The sequence below is a fragment of the Cryptomeria japonica genome, chromosome 9 (assembly GCF_030272615.1).
Source record: "Cryptomeria japonica chromosome 9, Sugi_1.0, whole genome shotgun sequence".
Lineage (NCBI taxonomy): Eukaryota > Viridiplantae > Streptophyta > Pinopsida > Cupressales > Cupressaceae > Cryptomeria > Cryptomeria japonica.
Window position 1 is genome coordinate 616,943,851 of NC_081413.1, and position 24,429 is coordinate 616,968,279.

The window sequence follows — 24,429 nt, forward strand, 5'->3', positions numbered from 1 at the left end:
TTTTCTTTTTCTTGAATATGCCCTTGTACTTTCACATATTTGCTGTTGTCTTGACCTAAGTACTACCTCTTTTTGCTGCTCCAGGACCTGTGTTTGGGTATATCTGTCTTGAAGCTCTTCTGAGAGGCAAATCCTACTTAAATAATTGTGCTCGTGGCAAATCTGGCATCTAAAAGAGATGTTCTTCCAATCAAGTGGTCATTCCCACTTAATTCCTCCAATTTTAAGGATTAATATATAGCTGGTAAAGTCATGTCAAAGTTGACATGAATCTGTGCATAGTTGTTAACCCCTGGATTTCTTGTGAATAATGTGGCTGCTATGTATTCTGCAACTGCATTCACAATCTTCTGCAAATTTCCTGTTAGTAATTCACTCGAAATTAAGGCAGACTTACTCAACCTGGAAAGCAGCTTTTCATCAATAAACCATATTTCTCATGAACCGCAACTCTTCTTTAAATTCCCTTTGTCATCATTAATGTTTTCATCGCACCTGAGAGATTCCAATTGTCTTGGGCCCATATCTTTATTAACAATCTGTTTCTTACATCAACTAAATTCTTCCTTCCAAATTATCCACTAAGGTAGATCTTTAACAGAGTCTATTCTGAGATAGCATCCAATTCCTTTTTATGTGAATGTTCTTCTGATAGATATTGTGTAAATATTTGAAGCTCCTCCTTGCATATTTGTAGGATTTCTCGCCATAGAACAGTTCTGAAATCGAGGCTTGAATTGTTGGAGGAACCATTCTTGCGAGGGGGCCATGGTCCCCTTACTAAGTGGCAAACACTAGATCCAACCAGTTGTTGACCGTGTGGGCAAGAAAATTACAAATTTGAACTGCTTATGAGAGTTAAAGGGGAATGCCTGGGACTAGGTATATGTTCATTTTACAAAGTAGATTATTAATTGGATATTTTCCTCATTATTAATACATCAAACGAAGCCATCAATTTCTTTTCTTGAGTGATAAATGGAAACTTTCAATGTCCATTTTTTGCCATAGCAAACATTTTATATTTTTCATTCCAGATTAAACAAATAGTGTATCTAAACTATACCTTCATTTACAGTCTAGAATTTAGGACTAATAAATCTAAACCTGGCCTTTTAAGAGATCTATAATATACTGGATTTGTTTGTGTCACAATCAAATGTACAGAAACCCAACTGTTCAAAGTAAATAAACTAACAATAAATGTTGACATAAATATTACAAGGAGAACATAAAATACAAAGAAAGTGTCCCTAATAACTTCCAGACTACATTTGTACACTGGTTGGCTGCACTACGCCTGGCTTTATACAATAATATTGCCTGACAATAAGATCTATTCAAAGATGCTAAATCAGACTCTTTACACTGCGACAGAAAATGATTTTGGAATTACCTGTCATTTATAGGTATCCTATTAAAAATTTGGAATCACGCTATAAAAGGTGCTGGTGTTGGCAACATCTATACATATAGGTACTCGTATATTTATATTCACAATCATAGTTTACGGACTTGTTACTGTAATACATGCCTATATACACTGATCATCGTTGAGAATGCATATCCCTGGCGACCCAGGCACTAGATCTAAAATCAGCTGAGATTTGAACACGCAAAACCTCATGAATTGCACCACGTTGAATAACATACAGAAATTGCTCTTGTTTGGGCTCTAGCAGTTTGCTCAATGGTGCTATGCACACGTGCATTTCATCACCCCTTCGGAAACCATTCACCCATTGCCCAAGGCTCCACCATCTCAAGCAAATATGTTTGTCTGCAATTCGGTTCTTAGCAAGAGCTTCTTTCACATATTCACTCTGTCAGAACATTCAAAAGTTAAAACTGTTAATAATTCAGTTCCTTTATGATTGCTAATATTAGAAAACTGAAAGTTTCTAAAAGCACAGGTTATAACATATTAATCTTTGAGAAGGTCAGCTTCAAAGAAAATTTCTCAAAATCCATTGTCTTGGTGGCTAAAGAATTTCCTGTTCATTTTAGATAAGGTTTGGGTAATGACCAAATGTAAAGCACCATAAGGTCACATATCTAGATCGGGCTATTACTAATTACAGAATCAAATGTCTTCACTGACTCACTATAAATTGGAAATGGTAAGTAGTCTATGGTGTATGGCAGGCAGATAATACAGTATAGCGTTCCATTATATGCAGACATTTGTGAGCTAGGCTTAGTAACTGATTCTGAAAAATTTGATACTGATAAAAAACCACACAATTAAGAGTATATCAATGTAAACAATAGCCATGTTGCAGTGTAAAATTGCTGAGATGAAACTCCAATCAGAGATTTGTCACTTGGACCAGATTTAGTATGCATAAATTGAAGTATAAGGAAAACTTTCCATGACAAAAATTAACAAAAAAATATTCTATAATTTATTTATCAGCGGGTACTTAATTCCACACTTGTCATGGAATGGAATTATCCGGATGCATTTATCTGATCTATATTTCTTTTTCTTGCAAGGATACAAACATATTTATTTAAAATCATTTAGTTTACTTGAAATGATGTAATATCAAAGTTGTCGATTCTGGTTCAGATCCTAGTTTGGGTTCATGGATTTCATTCGTGGATCCAACAAAAATGTTTTTCAAATGAGTTCGTTTTGGGTTTCATTCTGTAACAAAAATATATAAAAATCATAAAAAATATAAACATTTTAGCCCAAAAATAAGGGTGACCACATAACACACATGTAATAAACAAAGCAACTACAAAAATTCCATAAAATTCATAGGTGACCAATATTTAATAAACAAAACAACTGTTAAATTTCATAAGTTCACAATCCAAAAAACTCCCTAAAGAGGCTCAAACAATACTGGATGAATTTGAAACAGCTGCGGCACAAATGATAATTCCTTCAAAACTCCCTCATTTTCACACACATACTCATAAGTCATCATTGGACAGAGAAGTAGTATACGAAGATGCTTTAAGAATACTAGGGCTGTCAATATTCTTAGCATATTTTTTTGAACAGTTCAGCATAGAGTCCAGGGGGTTGAGCTTAATTGGTTGAAGCATTGAGTTCTCATTGTGCAGACCCAAGTTCAAATCCCAAAAGGGACATCTAATATGGAACTCTAAGTTGTGATCAATGGTCTTCCACAGTTGGCTTCTAGTATGGAGGTGGTTTCTAAATATGTGGATTTCTAAATTGTGACTCTTGGTCTTCCATAGGTGGTTTCTAGTTTAGTTGCTCAAGAGGAGCTGGTATTAGTCTCATTATTATGATTGTAAGAAACTGTATTGGTCTCATGTTGATGCTTGTATGAGCAGAATATTTGCAAACAATTTTCAATATAAAAAAAATGGCACAGCATAGCACCCATGCAGTGAGCCATTACAGATCACAAATTCCCGATGGACGACAAACAACTTTGTTGTTGCAGAGAGCGATTCACTTGATCACTCAACCAATGGCAAGTCAGGCATTGACCCATGTCAACCAAGTTCCAAAAACATAGCCGGAGACCCACCAGGGCACACTTATTTGCCACTGATGGATAGGAACATCCAATACCTGACACATTCTTAACTGCAATGGTGCCAGTAGGGTTTTTGTTTTTTATTTTTTGTGCCTGCAAAATGTGAAGGAAAAACAAAAAAAAAAGAGTGACGACTGATGCATAAATGAAAAAAAGCAAAAAATAAAAAATCCATATAGATGTACAGGTTCATCATAAATAACCTTGTCTTTGTGTAGTTCAACCTTCAGTTATGTGCAAAGAAAGTGGAGAGGTGGGAGACACATGAGGCAGTTGACCTCAATGACATGGATCCATATTCGAATTGAATTGTTAAAGAAGTTGATCCCATTTTTTGTAATGTCCTCTTCTTGTGCATAAGTTCGTTGATAACCCTTTGCCAATTTTTCACAATTTTTCCTTGTAGGCTAATGGGAAGGTGGAAAGAAAGAAAAATAATTAAATTAAATTGTTGAAAAGAGCTTTGAGTTATAAAATTAAAAAGTTTCCTTATTTAATTATTTAAAAAGGTGTTTTAAGAAAAGTTGCACAGGTAAGGGGTACTGGAGACTCCGAAGACTGGTACTAGTACAAGTATGGCTATTTTTTCAAAATAGGAGACGGGTTCTTGGAGATGCCAACTTTTAAAAAATATATAATTTAATAATTTATAGAAAATCTGAACATATAATGAAATTGAACTTTCAAAACAAGAATTAATATTAACTTTGAAGTTTAAGCACACAAATAAGAAATGAATAAAATCAAAATGTCATACAATCATTGTGTCAAAGTTTCAAACTGATTACATATTGAAATTAGCTTGATAAGCATCAAGATGATATGCAAACATAAAACTGAAAACAAAAATCAGAAATCTTATATCTATAATCTACACTTCGACGCCATGATCATACATATCAAGGCCCGTAGCTATGATGCTCACCAAATAGTCATCACTCTCAAATTCAGGTTTCTCTAATGGTAGAATAACAGGGGGCAAATCAATTGTCTATCTATTTCAACCACTTCATCCACAATGGCTACAACATCTTCATCAGGGGAAATTTGAACCCATTTTGTTGAAGGACCCTCATTGTATCCAAGATCTACACGAGAGAAAAGATGAAGTGAGCTATGAATGCACACTAGGTTCTCTACTTTCTTTGATCCTAATTGGTTCATCTTTAGTGAATGAATGAACCCATAAGTACTCCAATTTCTCTAACAAGATGAAGAACTAGCTACTTGTGAGAGCAATCATATTGCAAATGATTGCAATGTAGGGGTTTCACCTCCATGGTTCCACCACCACTCTATAGGGTCTAGTTCTCTCACAAGATGAAGAACTAGCTACTTGTGAGAGAGATCATATTGCAAATGATTGCAATGTAGGGGTTTCACCTCCATGGTTCCACCACCACTCTATAGGGTCTTTCTCTAATTTCATATCATATATAGCTTCCACGGAAGCAAAATTACCTTACCCATGTGAAACCTTATTCCATTGACTCCTCAAAATTGAAGCATCCTCACCTCAGCCATAAATCTTTTTAACTACAACCCAAAATCCCTTCATTACCTCTCTATCTTGATGTGGAGCCCTCTTATTGGTCACTTTTATATCATACTATTTAGATTGAGGGAATAGGCAGCACAATGAAGAGGTGTGTTAAGTTTGTTCCATCTTTCATGTAACCTTTCCTCTATCAAAAGATATAATGAAATATCTTTTGCATCTATTATCTACTTGACTCTTTCAAACATGGACTCTATTGCTTCATAAACCTCTCCCAAACATGCTTTGTTTGAATCTACAAATCTGATTACCTCACATATAGGCTTAATAAATTCCACAACAAACTTAACATCGACAAAAAAATGATTATCAAGGACCACACCTCTCACCTCAACTACAATATTTGATGTAGATTGTCTCCAAGATGCCCATGCATCACTAACAATCGTGAAACACAATGCTCCTTTGACTTCACAAAGGCAATTGAGAAGAATAAAGTAAGAAGCAAAACATATCAGCAAGATTGGGAAGTCCCACCTTAGAAAATTTACGATAAATGTCTTGTGTGTGGTGATGGTTACATATGAACATTTGTATTTTTTTGCCCTTCTCTATGAGATTTGAAATCCATTGGAACTTGACAATATCTTTGATGCATTATTCAACGAATGCACACAACACAGTGTCCAAAATACATGCTTGTACACTTTGTGGAAGTATGTTGACCATATTCTGGGGCCAAAAGGATCAGGTGGAACAACCACTATCAAATGTAAATTTTATCCAATGGTATGGAAAGGTACCTACACGTGGGTGAAGGCTCATTTCCTTCACCAACATGGAAATAGCATTGAACCTTGTCTAAATGAGTCAAAACCATATGACGTTGTGAAGGATCAAGAAAGGGCTAATGGGAAAGTTTCTATTTGAAGCTCTCATGCTTCAACAATAGGGGCGACTACTGCAACTCAAAGTCATAATAGAGAGTCAAAGGTGGATGTGACTTCTAGAGATGTAACAACTAAACATGCTTGCAAAAGACCATACATTGGCAGCTCAAATCCCATTGGAAGATTGTTTGATGTGCAAGGTCAAGAAGCAGTTGATGCAACAATTGCACAATTCTTTTATGCAAATGCAATACCATTTAATGTTGCTCACTCACCTTACTATGGAGAGATGGTCCAAGCTATCAATAATGCACCAATAGGCTATAAACCACCTGGGTATTAAAAACTTTACACTACTCTAGTCGATAAAGAAAAAACTCAATTAGAAGAACAAATTGCACCATTGAAAAGAGTGTGGGCTATAGAAGAATGTAGTATTGTAATGGATGGGTGGGCAAATGCTAGGAATCGTCCAATACTTAATATCATGGTAACATGCAGCAAAGGGCCTTATTTTTTGAAAGCAATAGATTGTTCAGGGCAAGAAAAAAATGCAAAATTTCTTTTAACCAGTTATGTGACAGCATTGAGGAGGTGGGGGCATCACATGTAGTCCAAGTTATTACTAATGCTACCCTTGCTTTTAAAGTAACAAGCATGTTGGTGCAAAAAAGTATAAGCATATATTTTGGACACCATGTTGCATGCATTCATTGAAAAATGCACTCGAAGATATTGGCAAGTTCCAATGGATTTCAAATCTCATAGAGAAGGGCAAAAAAATACAAATGTTCATATGCAACAATCACCACACACAAGCCATTCATCGTAAATTTGCCAAGGTGGGACTTCTCAAACCTACTGATACACATTTTGCTTCTTACTTTATTCTTCTTGATCGCCTTTGTGAAGTCAAAGGAGCTTTGTGTTCCACAATTGTTAGTGATGCATGGGTACCTTTGAGACAATCTACATAAGATATAGGTATGGTGCTCGATGAGTGTTTTTGGGTTGATGTTAAGTTTGTTGTGGACTTTATTAAGTCCATATGTGAGGTAATGAGCTTTGTTGATTCACACAAGGCATGTTTGGGAGAGGTTTATAAGCAATAGATTCCATGTGTGAAAGAGTCAAGAAGATAACAGATGCAAAAGATATTTCTCTATATCTTTTGATAGAGGAAAAGTTACATGGAAGATGGAACAAATTTAACACACCTCTTCATTGTGTTGCCTATGCCCTTAATCCTAAATGGTATGACATAGAAGTGATCAATAAGAGGGCTCCACATTAGGATAGAGAGGTAATGAAGGGATTTTGGGTTGCAGTGAAAACGATTTATGGCCGAAGTGAGTATGTTTCAAAGTTGAAGAGTCAATGGAATAAGTTTTTATGTGGGCAAGGTGATTTTGCTTCTATGGAAGCTATATGTGATATGAAAGTAAGGAAAGACCCTATCGAGTGGTGATGGAACCATGGAAGTGAAAACCTTGAACTGCAATCATTTGCAATATGATTATTGTCACAAGTAGCCAACTCTTCATCTTGTGGGAGAAATTGGAGTACTTATGGGTTCATTCATTCACTAAAGAGGAGCCGATTAGGATCAAAGAAAGCAAAGAACCTAGTGTACATTCATAGCTCACTTTGTCTTCTCTCTCGTGTAGATCTTGGATACAATGAGGGTCCTTCAACAAAATGGGATCAAATTTCACCTGATGGAGAAGTTGCAGCCATTGACATGGTTGAAGCAGATGGGCTAACTGATTTACCCCCTGCGATTCTAAATTTCTACCATTAGAGGAACCTAAATTTGAATGTGATGACTATTTGGAGAGCATCATAGCTGAGGACCTTGATATGGATGATCGTGGCATAGAAGTGTAGATGATAGATATAAGATTTCTGATTTTTGTTTGCATATCAGTTTGCTGCTTATCAAGCTAATTTCAAAATGTAATCAATTTGAAACTTTGACACAATGATTGTATGACATTTTGATTTGACTCATTTCACATTTGTTATTGTTAGTTCTTGTTTTGAAAGTTCAATGCCATTATACTTTCAGATTTTCTATAAATTATTAAATTATATTTAAAATAAATTGGTGTCTCCAAGTACCCCCGTCTCCTGTTTTGAGAAAATAGCCTTATAGGTACCAATTTCTGGAATCTCCAAGTACCCCCATACCCGTGCAACCTTGGTTTAAACTTAAATGTGATATCGCCAGAAAAAAAGACACACCAAAGTATCCAAACAAACTTTTCAGTTATTTGACAAATTATAAACAGGTATAAAGGAAGAAGAAAAAACATTGGGGTTTGCCTCAAGTTTTAGAAAGGCTTCTTTTATTTTCTATTGTTAGGTGGAAATTGTAGCAGCAGTATTGTTGCTGTTGTTGGTTGTTGGTGCACTGCCATGTTTACAATTCAGTTTTGATTATTTTAATCCCAAGTAAACTTAACTACTTTAATGCCTGTTTCAAAGATTGAAAATTTGGCATCCAACTGTGTAAGGGCATAATGTACATCTATATACAATCTGGACATTGTTTTTGATGTTTGTAAAGATGGACATTGTATTTTTTATATTTGCAAGAGTGATACGTAAATAGAAGGTAGGCATTTCTTCAAAGGTTAATTTGATTATCTATTTGATATTTATGGTTTCTTTACTTTTCAAGCTTTTAAATTTTAATATTAAATTTGTTCGACTTTCATGTGAGCTCTATTGTTGTTTATTAAGGATTCTGTAATGTATATGTCAATATGATGAATGCCTTATCAATGTTATAACATTATCAATGTTATAACATTATCAATGTTATCAAATGAATATTTGAAATTTCCCCGTTTTTTATATAGCTGTCCCCTTTGCCATCCCCAAAAAAGGCCTCAAAAAAATTCCGACCCCAAAATGCATCCCCCCATCTCGATGTCCCCTCATCCCGGAAACATAACTTTTGGGGAGTTGAACTTGTATGTGCAAGCGATGCCATTCAATCTAGTCATACACCTGCAAATTTCTGAATAGTTAATTGCTATTAATTTTGATTGATGGTGCTGACTGTCGAAACAAAGTTTTGATTGTGAAAAGGCCATACTTCTACACCTAGGCCTACCATACCACCTTAAGCCTTTATCAAATTTTGGAGATTACAATGCTAGGCCGTACATGTTTTGATCTAGACACACCAAATATCAATGGTTTGCATTTCTAAATGAGATAACGGTATAATAAAGGTGAAAATCATGCTGTAAAATGGTCCTCAAAGTTGGCCATACAACTTGAAAGGCTAAGTGTCTAGTGTTTGGAGAGTCAAAGCCTTGCTTGGCTGTTGTATACACATTTTCCTGGCTGTACAGTCTGCATGAACAGACTTATCAGTCCTACTCCTGATTGCAGCTAAAAGGGAAGTCATTTGGGGCCATATTAGTCCTGCATGAGCCGTACTTCAACACGGATGATCAATCAGTCAAAACAACAGTCTATTTTCCAGTTTATTAGTCTAGGTTATGCTTCAACATTTTCTAAAACATCTACTTTCTATTTCCCAAATATTTGTGAGCTTCAAATCATCTTCCAAAGGTATCATTTAATTTTTTTGTTATTTTCCTGAAAATCTAAATCCATATTCTGATTTTCTAGTTGAACTTCAATGATTTAAAAATTATTATCATGAGCTAATGTATTTATTTCTTTAAAATGTACTTTAACTTTGATTTTTTATATCATCATAACAATTGGAGAATTTATGTCACTAGATATTTTATTACTGAAGATTCCAGTTGGTTCACCCTTGGATCCTTATTTACCATTGTTAAAGATCTTGACCAGTTTATCTACTCGATCCTTTTTTTTTTTTTCAATATATTATCTGCCATGTTTAATGTGTATTGAGATCAAGTGATTTAGTTTGCAATTTTGGCATTGACACAATTCCACTTATATTCAGCCAGTTTGGCTTGATCAATTCTATGGCTTTGCTTATATTACAATTGATTGTCTAGCCACCAATATCATTCAATGTAATTCCATTGTCATCATTTTAGTCTCCATAAGCTCTCACCTTGCTCACATTGCAAACTTGGTGACTAGAAAAAGCTAAGATTCAAGTGATCACACAAATTTCTTTGGATTTAAGCTGATGGCCTCTAGGGGTTATTGTATCTTTATTGCTAGTAAGATAGTGGATTTGAAGAGGAAGCCAATGGAATTGGCAGTGGATGCAACATCAAGTGAGGCTAAAGATGAAGCATCAATGGGGCTTCATCAAATGCACCTCATTTGATGAGGCTCTTGTTGTAAAAGGAATTTATAAATTATGAACACTGAAATTATACTTTGGAATTTTTGTTTATATTGAAACTTGAAGTTAATATGTGTTGAAATAGGTTTTTGATCTATAATATGTATTGAACTCATTTATTTTGATCTATAAATGAAAGAGATCAGTAACATGTTTTCTAAATTCAGTAAAACATGTACTTTTGAGGAATATTTACAAATTTATGTGCTTTTAGTGTTTGAAAAATTTGCTGAGTTGTGAGTGAGTCAAATATTAGGCCCACCGAGTATTTGCTGAGTTTTGAGTTTTAAAATATGCTTGCAACATCCTCCTCACTTGAGAAATCTTTTTTTTTCAGGTTTAGCATCATCATGTCCTGTGCTTCTTGTTGAATTTTGATGATCAGAGATGTAAGCAATCAGATATGTTAATTGGGTGCTCACACACATATTGTCTATTCATTAATTGTATTTTTTCATCAATTCAATTATATATATGTTCGTGGTGTCCCTTCACTAGGAGTCACCACTTTTGGCCCAATAATTATATTATGTTATTATATAACATAATTATATTGTTATATTATTGTATCATACTAATATAATATAATCTTCAATAATATAAGATAATTACAATTATATTATTATATAACCTCAATAATAATAATAATAATATAATTATTATGTCATAATAATTATATTATCACAAATATTATCCCAATATAATAATTATAATGCCTATCAATATAATTATTATATCACAATAATTATCACAATTAGTAATATAATAATTATAATATAATTACATTAATTATATTATCTTACAACTAATAATATTATATTATCAATATAGTCACAAGCTTTGTGTTATTTAAGTAGGCATGTGGATTCCAACCATAGCTACAATAAAATCAACACTTCTTCCTTTCCTTATCGTATCTCTGGACTCCAACTTTTACAAAAAAGGAAATAACTCTACCTTCTCATAGCTGATCTAGACTCTAATAATGAGCATAAATTTAACACAAACAAACAACCACCAAATACCCAAGAATACTTATTTTGATACCAATCTGATCCGTAATGAGTGTGGACAGTCTAGTTGATGCAGAAGCATCCCCGGATTATTGCAATCTTGCATCAACCAAAAACATTTTCCTTTTTGCTTTGTTTTCTGTTTGCAGTTTCAGTTTTCCTTTCTGTGTCCCGGTTTTGGCTCACCGGATCCCATGGAGTTGGATTCTACTTGAAGACTTGATCATCTTTCTTGCTTCCAGACCGCATCGCATTTGGATCATTTTCCGACAAGATATCGCTACCGGTTTCCATGACAATTTCCTGTTATCGGTTGTTCCTTTGTTACCGATTGCCTGAGACCTATTTTGGTGATCTACCGGAACCCATTCTGAAGCTTGTGGAGCCTTGCGTGTTGATTCCGATGTTCCTTGGTGTGTGGCCGACCTTTTTCCGCAATCAACGTTTCATCCTTTGGATTTTCCGGAGGAATCTCTTTGTGGAGGCCGACCTTGTTTATTTTGCACTTTAGGTCTTGTTCTTCGGGTTTTGATCCCTTTTGGGCCGACTGGATCCTTTGGATCGATATATATATTTGTAATTACGCATTAGAATGAAATCAATTAGAATCAATCAGAGAATCAAGTAGCTAGACTGTGCATAGAAGATAGATCCTAAGATTCAAGTTCCCGGTTGTGACCTATTCTACCAGGCCTGTGAACCAGTATGTTGTAACCCGGTTGGATGTAATCAAATTTCATGCAATAAAACAATTTGTTCTACATTGCCTCCATCATATCTTTGTGTTTCCGTTGTGTTTACTCTTGCTGACCAGTCCGGATTGATCTCTTTGAGGTCCCTCCTCACCGGTGACTGCTTCACTAGTACATAGCTCAACACCATGAATCCTACTCAAGCATAATGTGCATTGATGGATTAAGTTGCTTAAAAATGGTCCCTATGGGCTGAACAAAAACAATTCACCTAGAGAACCCCAAAATGAGAGAAGACTCTAGAAGATAAGGATTTACTTTTCAAGTCACAATCTCTTGAGGTATTATGATAATTTGCTACCTTTTATAGCTACATAACAATCAACATGTGCCTACCTTTGACCAGACTTTATATAACTAAAACTCATGCACTGCCAAAAAAACACTGAAATGGCTTTCATCAGCAACTTTGGCATCCAGGGTAGATATGCACTGATACAGATGCAGGTCTCAAGTCAAGTAGAAACCAACACTTCTAAACTTCAGAATGGGAAAACAAATAATGCAAGTCCTAACATGCTAAGGTAAGAAGAATAATGCAGAATCACAGACATGTCATGATGATAAGTGAAAGCGAAAAAACATTTCACATCCATTTAAAGACATTTGTTACCATCAAAATGCCACTCTCTCTTTCTATCTTGCATATGAGAATGTTAATGTTAAAGGACAAGTAGACAAGAAAAACCAAGAATCTCTACCTGGATTCCTAGACATGCCAAGCAGTAGTGCAGACCAATGAGATTCACAAGAACACTATGCTTGGCTGTGAGAAGATAGAGTTGGACATCTTTAAAACCCATCTTTGTTTTACTCAAATGTTCCATGGCTCTTTGGTAATCTCCTACTTCAAGCGACTCATAACGGGCACTTTGTTTCACTAGCTCAACTAGCGAGTGTGCTCTTTCAGCCATCTCTGCATGCAATTTGATATAAAATGCCCGCCATCCCTGCACAATTAGAAAGCAATCACCAAAAGCTTGGCTCAAAAATTCCAGATGAACATAGAAAGCTATATGATCAAACATGTGAAGAAAATAAAAGTACATTATCCCCTGAAGAGTTTAAACATATGCTATGAATGGCTGCACCAGACAATTATATGCTCATGAGCCATTCTATTATTGGTGAAGTATCAAGAAGACACTGAAACTATAGTAATAGCAGTCAATTCGTATACAGCCTAACAAGAAATAAGATCCAACTCTATATACATGCCAAAGGAGGACAAATACCCAGCTTACCACAACTAACATAAGCAACATGCAGAACTTCAAAAGGAACAACCTTACAGAAAATGACATTTTAGTGCTAAACAAATAGTAAATACAATTGAAAAACCATTCTGCAAGAAAACAATAAGAAGAAACCTCAGAAAATAGACCAACTCTTACAATTGTTTTCTAGGTTAAGAAATATATTAAGGCATAATGGGAATTATATGATTGCAAAGTACAGGCCATTAAAATGTGGTGTGGCTGATGGATTTGAATTTCGGGCACAATCATAAGTTGAGAATTTCCACTAGACATCTGCTATTAATCAAATTTGAATGTCAGATTTGAAATTTGTGTGTTACTATTCCATCTCTTTTTACATTAATTAGGCATAGATATTTTTGGAAGTTATATGCTGCCAAAGGTCAACTTTTAGTGGCTGAAATTCCAATTCACATGTCATTTGATAACAAATATTAGATGTAAACTACATACTTCATAAAAAGTAAAAGGTTGCCACCAAAAATAACACATGAACTGACTTGTAAATAACTTTGCACATTATAAGAACAGATCCACTACTAATATAAGAGGTCAGGCAAAAACCTAAATATTAAAAAAAAAGGAATTCTTCATAGCAATAAAGATGTTAAAATAGTGTCATTGCAGAGATCTATGATTAAAAATTACAACAGAATAAGTTTTGTTATGGCTATTGTTATGAATTTTAACAACCAATAGACTAATATGAAACTTCAATAGTAATCTTGGAAGAAGTAAGATAGGGCTAAAAAAAGATCTTGAGGAACGTCTCACACAACAGTTTCTCCTAACAATACTTCTTGACTTTCCATATTTTGCTTTTGGAACTAGCAAACACCCATAAACAGTAATTCTACCTCCCAGCATCTCTGATATTTGTATGACTTTCCATATATTTTCTTTTGTGACTGACAAATATCATCAAATAATAACTCAACATCTTAGCATCTCCTATATTTGAATGACTTTCCCATATTTTGTTTTTGGGGCTGAGAAATTCCATTAGTGCCTCTGATATTTGAATCAAACTATCATTTACTTCACAGGAAAGTCTTCAGTGTTCATCAATCATTGTATGTATAGTGCAAAAATAATGGAATTATATGTCCACCTTGTAGTGTCTCTGATATTTGAATCAGACTATCATTTACTTCACAGGAAAGTCTCCAGTATTCATCAATCATTGTATGTATAATGCAAGAAATAATAAAATTACACGTAAATCTTCAATATTTTGCTTTTGGGACTAACAAATAACATCAACAACAAATCTAACTCTTAGTGTTTCTGATGTTAGAATCAGATTTTATCATTTACTTCACAGGAAGGTCTTCAATGTTCATCAATCTTTGTATGTATAATGCACAAAAAAAGGAATTGTATGTAATGGTTCATCTTTCTGTGGCGAACATCCTACTAGTTGCTTAAATTCATCTTCCTGTTTTGTACTTGGGTATCACTCAGACAGAACAATCATACATTTGTATACTTTGTAAGGAACTGAAGTCAATGTATCATCAGCTTTTTACCAGCCATTGTATGAAACATCTTCGTTTTCTAAGAGATTCATTAAGTTAGACTAAACAAAATCCTATACAACCCTTGAAATACCCAACAATATCTAGCCTTTAGATTTCAGTACAGGTTATTTCATGTTACCATCTTTTGAGGCTTAATTAATCGATTACAATCAGAAAGACTAAATCTGCCACTCTATATCCCATTATTTGTCAGTAAGGCCGATAGAACTTTAGTATGACACCTCAAACTTATTTTCAAATTCATATGACTAGTATAGCTTATCAAACTGCTTCTATGGAGGGCGAAAACAAAAACCCCATACGGGTACATATATTACAAAATGTTGCATTCAACTAAACAATCAATGCCTATTTATGACATTATTATACTACCTTAAAGTTACACCTATGGTGCAACATCTGTGTCCCCATCCCCGCATGACTCTAAACTCCCAATTTCAACAACAAATGCCCAAGCCACCTCCTTCAACAATGAGGCTCTAATAGCAGCCTCCAGAAATTTGATGCCCCACTTGGCTTGCTATTTACATGTACCATTTTGCCTAATTGTCATGATGATGAATGGAACCTAGGGACCAATGCATGGTGGATTGATAACAAATTAGGTCCCTGTGCTAGGATAGAAGCCAAAATAACTAGATCATCCAAAATCTTTGTTAGCCCACACCTCCATCGTGGTTTGATTAAGGAATTTACAACAATCTAATGGCCTCCTTACACTCTCCAACATCAAGAAAGACAATACGAATATGAAGGAGATGTTTGTGTTGACATGATACCAATGCATCAAGGAAATGAAGGTAACCCCCAACACCAACCAAATTGTATGAATCATAATAATAGTTCGTCTTAAAGATCATTTTCAACTTGAAATCTGAAATCTTCCTCATATATGGAATTTGCCACTTCTTAGTTCTCAGGCACACTATGGTATCCATGTCCCAATTTCTCCTGTATATTGTACAATAAAATGTCGTATAGTTTTTAATAGCCATCAATGTCAGCTTTGATACTTGCTGAATCATGAATCTTCTTCTTCTTGGACGGAAATTCCCCGATGCATCCCCAGCAAGAAGTCAGACGAACTAAACCAACTAAAACTCATTATGCAATAAGCTCAAATGTGGAGAGGAGGCGATTTCTGGCACTATCTTTCGCCATGTGATTGGGAAGATTTTGCAAATGTAATACATGTCCATGTCAATCACCAAGTTGGCCAAATTATCAACCACCCCATTGGCCTCTCAATAGGCATGATTGATTGTGTAAGAAAGGAAACTATCAAATAATGGCCAAAATGGATTAAGTATGTTGCCAATCTTCCAATTTAGAGAAAAAGTGATTAACGAATCTCCTATTTGGATATTCAACACTCCCAGTTTCTTTGAAGCACATGTAAGATGGCTTAAGCTTACATGTGCTTCCAACCCCAAATTGTTTGGGGTTTCCCTTGGACAGGTCATTGAAATTGAATTTGTCCCAACAATCAGCTAATGGAATCAATATAGTGTCCACTCTTGGATTCAGTGTCAGATAATCTTGTGCACCCCAATGAACGGGGAATATAATTATTGATTATTCAATTATATTATTATACGAAATTAATATTGTTATTTACAATTATATAAAAATGTATTAAATAGATATAAGCTATCAATATTTAAACTATATCTTTTACATTATTTGGTGAGAAATTTTTTAAAATAGAACATAATGTGAACAACATAATTTAAATATTTAAATACCCTCTATATGTTTAGTTTTTTAAATACTATATTTAATTACTAATTATTTATTTGATGTGTAAATGGCTATCAAATTTATGCTAAGGGGTTTTCACACTCATGCCATCACATCAACCCTTGCTACCATTGTACCTATGCCCGTTGGCATAAATATACACTTATTTCTTCAAAAATGCAATTGAGTCTAATGAATTTTACCATTTGGCATTGGGGCTTCCAAAATGACAAAAATAATGCAATTCAGATCTGAATTATTGTCATTTTTGGACCAAAAGCATCCTAGAGAGAACATCTTATACTTGTTCCACTATAGCAAAACTGTTGCACACCTATTTCCTAAAAGACAAGCCAAGTCAAAATGACATTAACCAATGTATATTAATGTTTGGACTGCCAAATACCAAAATAATGGTATTCGGAAGTCAAAAAGTTAATCCGCTCTATTCAGCATAGACATCAATCTCAATTTATAAAAGGTTACAACAATTACAAATAGGACAACTGCATAACCTTTATTGCATGTACTATTTTTAAGCATATTGCAGAAATTTTGGCAATTGGTTTGAGAGCTCTACCTGTTGCTATTATAGTCCACTACATTCAAAACAGAAGATAAACCATGCTATGTTGCTATGCACATTGCAAATGTTTTCCAACAACATATAAGAAGCCCATTGTTTTGTGTAAGCAATCTTTTGATTCCATAGTGTAGATTAAAGACCTTCGATGCATGAAAAAGTGGTATTTGACCAAAATGATTGAATGCAAGCTGTTTTATAAACTGTCTCTGAAATTTATTGGCTGATCTGAACCTGGTTAATCCACTCCTAAATGGCATCAGTTTGATGGGCTAAACAAAGAATAAAAAATGGGAATGTAAAGGTATAAATGCCCCCAACTAATGCACATTTTTGCACATGCTTCCATGCTGTCTAACAACATAAAATTGTGCTCTTTGCTACAAAAATAGACAAGGTGAATCAAAAAAATACAGGACTTTTTTCCCTTGGTGGAATTAAAATCTTTTGGCCATTAAATTAGGCCAGTTTGTGGAAAAACAAGAACAACAACAGTGAGAAAATTCTTTCAAACTAGCTACTTATGCAATGAAAAAGATATCTATTGGTGAATTAACATGATTGTTGGCAAATTCAATGCAATAATTATGCTATACTATTGAGTCATTGACATTATCAAAATACATGTAATAAGTTATAAATGCATGGCCTAATACGACAGTTATAGATTTTCCTGAAACTCCCTCTTTATCATGTTATTTAGAGGGAAGAGGGTGTTGAAATAGTAGCTAGCTCGGATACCTATCTATTGTATTTTAATGTTGTCACTGACAAATTAAAATACACATGTATTATCTATTATGTAAATCGAACTTAGGGCTGTGCCCAAATACATGTAACTTGTAATTATGTCTTCCTTAGGCAAGACCTATATATAATGTAACTTGTGGATAGGACAGGCCCTATAAATGTAACTTGTAATTTGGTCTGACCCTAATTGGGCGATGTAACTTGTCGTCCTATATTGAATGTAATTTGTAGATAGGGTAGGCCCAATATGTATTTTGAGCGATTATGTAATTGGGCTGGGCCCAAACTCATGTAGCGTGTGGTAAAGGCAATCAAGCAATAACGTCTTAATAGGTCAAGACCTATTTGGACGATCTACATAATATTATTATTAAATTAACAAGGCAAGCCGACTTGAGACTTGACACCACAAGTCAAGTATATAAGCAAGTCATTTGCACAACATAATAAATCAATTCACATACAAGGCGAATCATTCTTAAGGCTGTCAACACATGTAATCTGCTCTCCAACATTTGGCGATCTCTCTCTCTCTCTCTCTTGTGCGAACTTGCTCCTCATCCATTGTGTGAAGGCTGGCTGTTAGGTGATGCTATCAAGATCTTGCGAAGCTAATGAAGACTTGCATTGAGAGAATTTGATGCTGATGATAAGGGCTGCAATCTCCATTATCATATAAAGAGGAATTCAGATCTGCTATCTTGCTGGTTGAACATCAATCTGAGATAAGCACACTTGCCTTGTAATTGCCTACATTTGAGATAATACACATTGTACTTTGTGGCTGGGTTTTTCACCTCCAAGAGGGAGCTTTTCCCAGGGTATTGGTGTGTCTTGTTTTGTGTTTTAATTGCTGTTACTGTTCTGTTATAACCTGATTATTTAAGATTAACATCTGATTGCTTAAAATTATCAGAGGGAAGAAATATCCAGTTTGTAACCTCCTGAGTACTTAGCCTGTTTAAAATATATTCAGATGGAATACTGGTGTTATCTCACTGTGGCCTATGTCACATTTATCTCTGCATGTTGGAAGTAGTATGATTAAACTCTATTGAGGAAAAATAGTGGAATTTCCCACCAATGTAGGGAGTTTTTCATTTAAACTCTCTTAAAAGGAGCACCAGAGATGATCCTGCAGTACTGCATTGTGGAGCAGCAGGTTACAGCTATAAAATGGTGATTTTGATTTCCAACAAGATGCTGGCAATCAAATGGCATCCACCAGGGACTGTAAAATATTTTTTTGTGATAACCATACTTCAATAGTGTTTGATTAAAATTGCACTGAACACTGAGCGTATGGATAGAAATCTCTTGTCTGCATGTGTTTATGCGTATGTAAGGAAAAGTAGTCAATACTGATTCTGAATATCTCCAACATTTATTTGATGTAAAATATTTAGAACATTTCTCCTTTATTCTTATCAAAAACACCAAAAATCATGCCCTTTGCAATGCAGTACCATTTGAGAGCCTCTCCAATACTTCAATGAGCCAGGACATCCCAAATCCAATTTCCTTATCTTTGCATAGGACATTGTAGTTTCACTAGATAGCTTTAATATTATAAAGGTATCTTTGAATTCTGCGTCATGGCATCTTGAAGAACGTCATATGAACCAACCAGCCAAACCATTCCAATTTTGACAGAAATAGCACTCCAAGGACTCCCAAAGAAATAGTCCACTTATGAAAAACACTTTTTGTGACTTCATAATGCACAATTACCTCATCATATGCTTTTACGTGATACCTTGATTTGATGATTTCACAAGTGTGTCACCATGCCTTAAAATATTACAAACTTAATCCTAGGCTTGGCTAGGATCATTGGTTGATCAGCAATTGGTGGAAAGAATAACATTTTTTTGTAAGTTTTCCTTAGCACTTTCCATATTTTTACTCTAAATCATTGCTCATTGAGGAAATGGAATACTATTTTCAAATTTTATTCTAACGTGTGATGTAAGCGACAAATGCTGTAATGCTCTGGAATAAATCTTGCAAAACAGAGTGTAAAAGAGCATTTTTTTGATGAAGTAGGTCTCTAATGGCAAATCTAGATTACTGTTAGTCATCCTTAGTAATGCACATCCAGACTGATGTACCTCTCATCCCATCAATGGCATCTACATTAAGCAGAACTTCTGGCACTGTCCCATGTATCGATAAGAGGGATGGGAAAGAGGATTGGGTAAAAGAAGAACATCTTAGCCCAATCTTAAATAGTAACTTTCTTTTACAAAAAACCAATATATAATAGCTCATTTAGAAAAGTAAAAAATTTGAAATTACTAAATGAGTGAGTTCGATTGGATTGATTATTGCATGTTATAAAAATAGCCATTTTCTGAGATAATGGATAAAATGCAAAAGAATTTGATTTTGTCTGATCCTCCTAAGAGTGTCAGCCTTCACACCCATAAGCACTTCTCTTTTGCCTTACTCATTATTTAAAATCTATCTCTTCATCCAATGCTGTATTGACAGAACTGTAGAATATATTCTATTTTCAAGAGTATTTAATATTAAACCCCAAATCCAAATCCTCTTCTTGCTTGTTATCAGAGGAGTTGAGATGGTGTCCTGGATCAATTATAACATGTTAATTGTTATTCACTCCTCAGTTTTCTCCAATTCTGATATTGAACACCAAGTCCATTCTTCATAAATAATACTATCTGCTAGTCTCCGATTTTCTATTTAGCATGCAATGCCAAATATCACTCCATTAAAAAGAGGAATTTGAGAACCGTCTCAATGTTTCATAGAGTTGCTCACATAGAGAACAAATTCAGTTTGCAAGAAATATTTTAAAGCTTACATGATTGTGTTCGTCATGAAATCTTGCAACAAAACAGTTTGAGCAATGTGAACAAGTTGTCTCCCATTTTTCATGGTAACTGTGCTGGAGAAAAGACAGCCATAAAACACTCTGAGACAACCGGTGGGGACCTAAAAATGAGAAAAAACGTTGGTGGCAAAATTCCCAGAGCATAGAACTTCAATACAAAGAAGTAAATTATATCATTACTTCAATCCGTATTGCTCCCACTAACGCTAAGAGACAAAATACTTTAGTACCACTTGTTAAAAACAAGCCACTCTGACATCACCTAAAAAGAGCTAAAATTACAATAAAGTAACACAATGAAAACATATGAGATATAAGTGGGCATCCTTCCCGCTTCCTACCTCACTATACCTATGAAATATGAATTATGTAGTAGTAAAAAAGGAAAATATAAGATTTTGTAGCAAACCTGAGAAGGCACTGCAAGTTTAGAATAGCCAGAACTTTCTGCATTTTGAGACATGTTTAGGTTCTTTTCTTCGTTATTGCCGCATAAGTCCAGACAAGGCCATCTCTTTTTTGCCAGTGAAGCCCATATGAAATCAGATGCACATAACTGCCTCCAAAACACCGAAGAAGAACCTAACGCACAAAGATCAGGAACCTGCTAAGAATCCACTCATTAGATAAATGGAAAAGTTTCTTTGCACGGCAACACAAAATTGTGCTTTAAAAATTACTACTTCGTTTTCAAATGGACCCGTTGACTTTGATTTAAACAATCAAAGACAGACCCTTGAACTCGGTAAACGATCCCATTCAAATGGGATTTCCGTAAAGTTTGGGCAGCCTCAGCACTATCTTATGTATTAAAAAACCAAAGTACTGAATAGATATCAAGAACAGGTCAGTCTATTCAATAGGAAAACGTGTTTGAAAAAAGAAAAAAGTGTTGGTGTGAAGCTTTGATAATAGTTGAGACAGGGAAAGCTTACAATTTGCTGCAAGTTTTGCCAATTTAGAAGCGTGCTTGGGCTTCAAGTCCTAATCTAAAAGTTTGAAGCTTAATTAAAATACAGTGGCATACCCATTGTTCAGGATTAGGCCACCCGATTAATAGCTATCAAAAACACGGTTCAATTTGAGTTACAGAATCAAAATTTACCCAAACAAAAACAAAACCTATTCCAATTTGGATTGCAAAATCAAATTTTACCCACACAAACATAAATTGCAGAGACCTAAATGAAACTTTAAGATGAAATATAGGTATGTTACCTTAAGCATGGATACAATACGGAGAGCTACATCATTTGGAAAATGCCTGTCTTCTAAGGTCCATGTTGAAGTATGAAAGGTTTTTCCTTCATCGTCATTTTTCGTTCCCATTGAAGCGCGGATTGTGCTATCCGTGATAGGACCTGCAGAAACCTCTATACAAAAGTTCCACAATCAATATGTACCGACAAATTGAGGAATGCGTCATCGCAAAAAGTAGCTTCGACCAATCAGCCAGCAAGAATTTTGGACTTGCCTATTGTGCTGCATCAATGGTGATGCTTTGTTGATTATGCCTTAATGGATTTGCACCCTCGATGTGGAACGTCTGTGGGCAATGGAACAATTTAGCACCCCATCATATACCTCAGGCTCAGGGAATTTCAGTATGTTAATGTATCCGTTTGTCGAAAATACGTACACGTTTCTATTAGGAAGTAGTCCCGTACGAGGCTTCCCGGTTTATTTTTATGGAACAAGATTTAATGAGATGAGGGAAAACTTCTTGTAAGCTAAGTTTGGAATTTAATTTTTAAAGTAGGTTTTCTTTTCTTGTAAGCTAAGTTTGGAATTTAATTTTTAAAGTAGGTTTTCTTTTTCTTTTGTTGGATTGATAGTTTTTTTTTAATTGAATAATGTATTAATAAATAAACAAAAATATATTGTTGAAGGGTAGATTATTAGTAAGATATAGAATAGCAATTTAAATTAATAACAAGATATTAAGGAACTAACAATTAGAGACTAGAAGAAGGACTAGAAACCACAATTTTGTTACATCATTATATTAAAATCATACTAAAATCAATGAGAAGGACCAAACTAGCAAGACAAAATAAGGCTGAAAGTTACACCTATAATTTGAACTTAAGCAAAGTATGAAGTTGTTTGGAGCACATATACTCTTTGTTGTGGTGCTAAAGTTTAATATTATCCAAATAATTTATGTACTTAATATGATCCTTGGTGTCCCATTGAAACAAAGAGCAACAATTTGATACAAGATGTCAAGTAAAATATTTGAATTTTGGTCCCCTAGTGAACTGAACTAACTGGTTTGAAAACAAATATAAGATGTTAGAGTAAAATCTTTGAATTTCGGTCCCGGGGTGAACTAACTAGCTTGAAAACAAAGATAAACAAATGCTCTTCCATATATTAAATAAAATAAAATGTCTAACAAAATCAACAATAAGATATTATGTAGCTCATCACCTAAGACACCATTTTTTCCAACTCAAAGAGTGATAAAAAATGATAGGAACATGATTGAAAATGCATTCCACTTTTCTTTTGCCCTAAAAAAGTCTCAAAATAAGTGTTTTAAGCTCCCATTATGCTAACAAAAGGGGCATTTGACAAGTTGAACCACAAATTCTAGTTTATCCCCAATTGGTAATTTATAAGCAAGACTTTCCATGCCAAAATATGAGCAAAAGCATTTGCTTTAGATTTCCATATTTGCTCGCTCATTCTCCTCCAATTTTTTTCATGGAACCTAAATCGCCATTTTTTATTCAACTGAGGATTAAGTGACAAATTAGGAAGGAGATTTAAATAGATATTTTTTAATGGAAAGCAAGAGAAGTGATACTTTGACAATCGTAGCCAATCCTTAGTAAACTCACATTATAGGGGGTACAAAGTTTCATGACAAGGTCCACTAACACTAGTGATTTAACAAAAATAAGAAATGTTGGCAACAACAATGAAGGAAAACTGAGAGGGGGGGTGAATCAGTTTTCACTAGATCTAACAATTTAAGCACAACTTCAAATTTAATTAATTGTTGCAAGAACAAAGATAAACACAATAACAACAACACACATAACACCAAGATTTTGACGTGGAAAGCCCGATTAAGGGACAAACCACTGTGGGAACCTACCCACAATAAGATGATACTCTGCACTAGTATGTGAAAATATTACAATGGGGAATGCACATGCATTTAGACACACTACGTAGAGCTCACTACTCAAAAACAAGAAAGGCTACAACCCTAAGGAAGGCTCACCGCCTTACAAAGATCGAACAAGAATTCATATTAGATGATTGAAAGAATAACATCTCCAAATGCCTGTGTTAGGTCCCGGAGACAACTGAGAAGGGGGGGTGGGTGAATCAGTTGTCTATAAATTCAAACCAAAACTTAATGCTTAATACCGATAAACCAAACTTTATGCCGGTAGATAGTTTTATCAGTTAATTTCAATACCGGTAAAGATTAATGCATGAAACAAAAAGACAATAACATCCACAACACATAACACAGATATTTGTACGTGGAAACCCTATAAGGGGAAAAACCACGGTGGGAAACCTTACCCATAATCAGATGATACTACTGCAGATAGTATGTGTATACAATATGGAGTCTACACATGCAGAAAGGCCAAGTGCCTAGAGCTCACTGCTCAATCACAAAATGGGAGATACACTGACTACAATTGGATGGTTAAACCCAATGATAATGTACTGCTCAAGATAGCATC

General features: G+C 34.7%; 1 protein-coding gene across 3 annotated transcripts; it reads right to left on the reverse strand.

Annotated features, from left to right (window-relative positions):
* Window positions 1–1,189: 1,189 nt before the first annotated feature.
* On the reverse strand, window positions 1,190–22,398 carry LOC131042847 (uncharacterized). Of its 3 annotated transcripts, none has more exons than XM_057976171.2 (5): window positions 22,191–22,398; window positions 21,935–22,077; window positions 21,126–21,320; window positions 12,688–12,936; window positions 1,190–1,823 (listed from the first exon to the last, which is right to left on the reverse strand). In XM_057976171.2, the coding sequence occupies exons 2-5, from the start codon at window positions 22,043–22,045 to the stop codon at window positions 1,548–1,550; spliced, it is 831 nt and encodes a 276-aa protein (XP_057832154.2). In that variant the 5' UTR covers window positions 22,046–22,077; window positions 22,191–22,398; the 3' UTR covers window positions 1,190–1,547. The 3 variants fall into 3 exon arrangements, with proteins under 3 accessions (XP_057832154.2, XP_057832155.2, XP_057832153.2); XM_057976172.2 differs by having other exon boundaries at window positions 21,935–22,089; XM_057976170.2 differs by having other exon boundaries at window positions 21,935–22,398.
* Window positions 22,399–24,429: the final 2,031 nt, after the last annotated feature.